Genomic DNA, 6,000 nt, shown 5'->3' with positions numbered 1-6,000 from the left:
GGTTGTCAGAGAGACGTTTGATGACAGCTGCACGCGCCACTGTGTCTTAAAGCGCATTCTCTCCTTAACTGCTGTCGGTCTTTACTTTTATCAGAGTAGAGGAGAGATCCCGCTTAGGGTGCGCGTAAAGGGGAGAGCCCTTTCATCGCATGGAGCGGACTGAGACATGCAGTCCGCTCCTCCCACAGGACAGTGGAGATGATAATGGTGGTGGTGCTGATGATTATGATGATGAAAATAATGAGTAGCACTCCGGCTATCCTTCTTTGAATTCTCACACGTGGAAGTGGTTTAATGGTCGGGATCAGCTTATTATATCCAATGTAGCCAGGAATGACACACTTCAGGATTTAGCTATATTTCGGATCTTTTCAGCAGCTTTGGACTGTGAACTTGCAAACTTCCTTGTGCATTTTGAATGGAAACTGTGCAGTTAAACATGTGCATGTTGTGATTAAAGCAAAAAGCAAAAAAATAACCTCATTATGAATTAGTTGCCTTATTAAACGATTTAGATCATGAGATGATGCAAATGCATGTTTTATTTTTATTTAATGTAATGTAAGGTTTAGGTTTTCAGTTTCAAATTGAGCAGCAGTCTGTATATTCTACCTCGTGGAATATTATGAAAACGTGTAAATAAGATGTAGAGACCTGCTGAGGTCTGTGAGACGGCAGTCTAATAAAACATTGGCGTCCCCGTGTAAAAGTGCGCAGGGTCGATCAGCATGGATTACTTTCAGGCCTACATCTATTCTTCGGCTATTGACAACCTCTCCCTTCCCAGTGTGCATGACTGGAGCTCTCACTAGCGCTGCTAGTGGACAATCAAACCTACACACCCTCCTCCAGACACACTCGCATTTCTCATTTCTTACTTCTAGTCTAAATTACATAGCAAGACGTGCTGCCGGAGCTCACAGGTCGTGGAGAATTAGTTTGAAGTATTAGCGCTAGATAAACAGCAAAAATCTGAAATTCAACATGGAGTCCCCTCCAGATCCAGCGAGCGACCCGGGCAACAGCGCCTCGGAGCCGGCTACCCCGGTCAGGGAAACCCCGGTAAACCTGGAGACGCTCCGGAAAGCGGACCATCCAGCCCCGGTTCGGAGGCAGACCTGCTCAAGCACCAACAGAGGTAAGAGACGAACGCATTTCGCTTCTTTATTTATTTTTTTTACTGTGAGGAATTTAAAAAAAAAAGATCGATCGCGGATTTATTTTAATATCAAACTTCAAAATGAATTAAATCGCTCCCCTCTAAATAACTGCACACTGTCTATATCCACGCAACCGGACATGGCTTTTTACCCGTTCGCTTGTAATTAATACCTCGTTGTGTGTGTGTGTGTGTGCGTGTGTATCTGTGTGTGTGTGTGTGTGTGTGTGTGGGTGTGTGTGTTGCATGGTTTTCAGGCTCCACTGACAGCTCAAATCATGGGGGGGTGATACGGTCACAGATGTCACGTTTACTCTGACTGCAAGATAAATCAATTACCCAGCAACTTAAAATGGACCAGCAGGAGCTTTCCTTCGTGCCAAAAAGGGCCAACCTGTCCGCTCCAACGCGATATCGTCAAAGTGTCAAAAGTGAACTTTTGGAAACTGTGGGCCAGTTTATCGATCAAGTCACATTCTCCTTTATAGGGACGAGTGCTCCACTATTCCCCCGCTACAGCACACAGCGCCGTCTGGGGTTTTTTCTCTCCCTACATCTCCGGCTAACATATTTTAGGCTATTCCTGCATGCAAAAAAAAAAAAAAAAGACGCCCAAGCAGCTGGAATTTGTTTTAGCGCCTGCTCTCAAAACACTGTTTGCAAGCATGAAGGCTTCGCTGCACGCCCAGAGCTCCAACCGATCACACCGTAGAAACCAAACAGACTTATACGAGCAATCAGCCCGTCAACAGTCTGCCCACATTGCTGCCTCGGAGTAGTTTATTTTTACATGATTTATCCACCACGTCCCGTCCATGTTGTACAGTACAGGCAGTATTTAACCACACCCCCTCTCGCTCGGCTGTCTCCGGCGCAGGCTAACCGGGCTCATCCAAGTTCAAAGAAACACGGATTTCTCTCCTGATTCTCGACAAGGCACAGTTGCTGTGTTCATTACAGGCAGGCGAGCGATGTACATGTTGTCAATTAATTCATTGCACGGTGTTTTGTGTGTGTGTGTGCGCGCGCGTGCGTGTGCGCGCGTGTGTATGTGTGTGTGCGCGCGCGCTCTTCCTGTGCGCAAGGGTATATTTAGAGTGTGATATGGTGAATGTGGAATGTAAGCTGGTTATGTAACAGGTTTAGCCATAAACAGAGGCGCGCAACAGAGAGCAGAAATCATCAGATCTGTTTCACTTTCTATACTGGCATTACCCCACTCTCCACGAAACCCACGACTGTTTAATTTGAAAAATAAATAAATAAATCACTGCTTCAGTGGGCATTTATACCACTAAAGAAAAACTGTGACTTTGTGGGTTGGCACAGCCTGGAGCACTTATGTAATTGCGGGGCTAAGACAGGTTGTTGGGAAGCTTCGTGGATTGATTTCTTTTCTTCGCAAGTCTGACTTTGAGACACTCCTAACCTGCTGACCCATATTCACCTCTTCCTTTTATGCACAGGATTAAAGTGTGTCTGGGAAAGAAAAAGACAGGAAAAAGAACGCCTTCAGTCTGTTATGTAATGCTGAATGGGTAAAAAAAAGAGAAAAGAATCCAACACATGTTCAGTGGGACAACCTCTGCAGCCTTAAAGGAGTTTCCCTGCACTGAAACTTCATTTTGACCTCTGTGCAAAGAACACACATGTTTGTTAGAGAGCGTTAGCAGTGGAGGGCTATTCAAAAAGTTTCAGGAAGTTTTTTAAAACTAAGTCCATATTTTTTCTTTAGTTATAATTCAGTTCCCAAATAGATTCATCCTGTCATGTTTACCTGCATTGATCACATCTCAATATGTATTAGCCTATCTCCAGGTGTATTGCGTCATACAGGAAGTGGGATCGTGGGGAAATATTTAGGACATTGTTCATGCGGAAGAAAAGTTTGCTTTTATGGAGAAATTGTGTCTGCATTTCTTCATTTAACAAAGCATTGATGCAAAAGTACAAAGTAGAAGTGTTCTATTAACGAAGTAACTGCGGTTGGTTTATTGCGTCGGCACAGCTCAGTTCAGATTACTCAAAAAATAAAACAATAAACGTTTATGGCTCACGGTCGTGTTACAGTCCTGTCAGACATTTTTTAGGATTAGGCTTTTCAAGCCAGCCGCAGAAAGCAACATCTGAAAGGCGGCAGACACTTGCTCAAGCACAGTTTCCCTCTTTACACCAGCTGTATTAGACTTTCTGAGGATGCACATTTCTTATCCTGCACGCTGAGCATTTACTGTTTTAACCCTGAGTGCTAATACCTTTTTAAGTAGAAAGGGCTTACTTCAGCAGAAAGTCTGCTGGAAGACTTGAGTGGGTCAGAGAAAAGGGCTTGGAGGGCTGTGGATATCATTACTGGAAAAAAAGAAAGTGTGTTATTTTCATAATGCAAGATCCCTCATTTTGAAAATTTGGAAACAATCAATATTAATGGCGTGGTTATGTAAGGTCATGGTCTCTGCAGAGGCTTGAACGTCACAATCACACAGGAACGGTCTGAAGCCACAAATCTGATCCGAGCCTCGTGTGTGTGTGTGTGTGTGTGTGTGTGTGTGTGTGTGTGTGTGTGTGTGTGTGTGTGTGTGTGTGTGTGTGCTGCTGCAGTAGTATAGTGCCCTATGACACTGACCACAAAGCTTGTTTTCTTATGCTGCACAAATGCTCGTTATTGAGTCATCCGGACGTCATGTTCCTTTGTTCGGGAGAAAGTTGTGGAATTGATTTCTAAAACATGATGTTTCCTTCATCACTGTCAAAGTTGTAATTGGCTGAAGTGTGATGTGGTTTCTTACACTAGAAAATACTGCAATATGTGTCCTACTTACTATCTTACGTCAGTTTCATATCTAGATTGAATCTCTTTTGATCTTTTCATGCCAATGTAATATGTCACAACATTTAAAACATCATTTTGTTACCCTGAAGATGAAATATGTAACGGTTTTAAGTGGTTCAATGTGAGAAGCAACTCTTACTGGATACTGCAGTTTTTAAGATGCTGACCTAAACTAAAAACTATAAAGAGTAAAACAAGAAAAGAAATTCAGTCTTCTCTTAGCGGACACACAACCAGACTTTCACCAGCAGTTTTATTTTTGGGCAGCGAAATGAGAGCTCTCAGCTAGAGTGGCAGCATTTATTCAGTTGTTGTTGACACAAGACGTATGAGGTGCAGGGAAGCTGAGGCTTTTAAAAAAAGGTTTTACACAAAATCTCAGAAAGCCGGGAGTTTGCATTGGGCTCCCACGCCATTCGAATGGACGGCAACATTATTGAGCCCATGGCATTCTCAAATTCAATGAATTAGGGCTCTCCGCCCGCTGGAGAGCATGAAGAGCAGGTATAGGCTTATAGCTGAGCCCTCTGCTCGGGCAGATGCAGGAGAGGAACTCCATTAGGTGTCTCCTTTTTTCTGGCTGGCTGCCTGTAACATAATATCCAGTTTCAGTCCTCCTGCGTTTTCAATTCCTAAATGTGGGTGAGGTGATGATATCATGAGCTCTTTTATTGGTACCTGTCAGCCCGTTAACATTGTTAAATGTTAATAATCAGCCTATTTGAAGTCAAAGCTCAGTATTTGATTTATTCACACAAAGTTCCCCTCAGATCAACAATATAAAACAGTTTAACTGAAAAAGATAAACGGTGTTTCTCCGGCTGTACGCTGAGCTGTTACATAGACGGTGACATCTGCTCTCGGTTTAGACTTTGGCACCGCTACCTCTTGTTTAAAAAAAAAAAGAGAAAAAAAAAGGTTTTGTTTTTATGAGCTTCAAAGGTCAAATTTCTTTTGTGCGACAGCTTGCTTATGTACCTGTGAATGTCAACATAATATCAGGATTAGTGGTTAAATAAGCACTGATTGAGATTTCATCATGTCAGTTGTCAGGCCCCCTGTCTTCCTCGCTGCCAGCTCACAATAAGAAGTACAATACCTAGAATAATGAAATATTGTTTTGGCTCAAATTGTCCTTCTTGTTTGTAAAGTGCTGTAAATTTGTATGTCCTATTGGATGAAAAATCCCTTGTGTCTTTTTTTTTAATCTTGTTTTCCCTTGGTGAGTTTTTTTGCTTTTTATTGTCCTATGCCAAAAATATAGCAACCCTCGTATACGTTTCATCATACTTTTATATCATAAACTAATTATTTTCCTGTTAAAATAAAAACAATGTCTTTGTTTATACATGTTTACTGTATACTGTATCTACTGTATACTGTCCAATAAAACATGATCTTTCAAGGTAAAGTTTAGTTTTGTAATAAAGCTGACTACAGATCAGAGAGGCGTGTTGGTCTCTTTATAGACACTTTGTTTGCATTTCTTAAAAATAATATAAAGTGTGTAAAGTATTATGAAGTGTGTTTGGGTGGATTTAAATGGCTCAACTTTACAACCCAATTTATTTAAACTGAGTCTCTCCTGATTTTAGGAAACAGGTCCAGCTTACTCACACAAAGTCGTTTTATGGGATTTTAAAACTAAATATTGTTGTGTTTTTTTTATTTTTTTTTAAGTGGCAGACATTTAAATATTTGAGCTTCGATAGTGAGAGTGCAAGGCGGCAACTAGACTTTTGGGTCAAGCGGTTAAAGTTAGTTATGGGGCTTCAAGATTTTTTCCTTTAAGCTTTTAATCTTACGCATCAAAAAAATGAAGGAGTTACAAATCATGACTAACATCACTCACCTGTGAAGATGTCGAGTGGAAGTTTTTCTGTAATTGGTACGAGGAAAGCTTCATGAAAGGAACCCTGTGGATTTTACTGCAGCCACACTTAAGACATTGTCATTGGTCATCCAGCCAGTGAAAGTAGACACGCTGGCTGGACAAAGCCATGACGTTCAA

The 6,000-nt window shown here is 41.6% G+C and overlaps 1 protein-coding gene across 1 annotated transcript in view; it reads left to right on the top strand.

The window, feature by feature from the left end:
- Positions 1 to 802: 802 nt before the first annotated feature.
- The window catches only part of roraa (RAR-related orphan receptor A, paralog a), a 172,604-nt gene continuing 167,406 nt past the window's right edge, over positions 803 to 6,000 (top strand). The window contains exon 1 of the mRNA XM_068602334.1: positions 803 to 1,138. Within this exon, the coding sequence (XP_068458435.1) occupies positions 985 to 1,138 (154 nt within the window). The 5' untranslated portion in view covers positions 803 to 984. The remainder of the gene's footprint in view (positions 1,139 to 6,000) is intronic.

The sequence above is a fragment of the Clinocottus analis genome, unplaced genomic scaffold, assembly GCF_023055335.1.
Source record: "Clinocottus analis isolate CAN_PGR_092001 unplaced genomic scaffold, fCliAna1.0.p SCAF_6, whole genome shotgun sequence".
NCBI lineage: Eukaryota > Metazoa > Chordata > Actinopteri > Perciformes > Cottidae > Clinocottus > Clinocottus analis.
The sequence above is the reverse complement of the archived record's forward strand: the minus strand, read 5'-3'. Positions and strand labels throughout refer to the sequence as shown.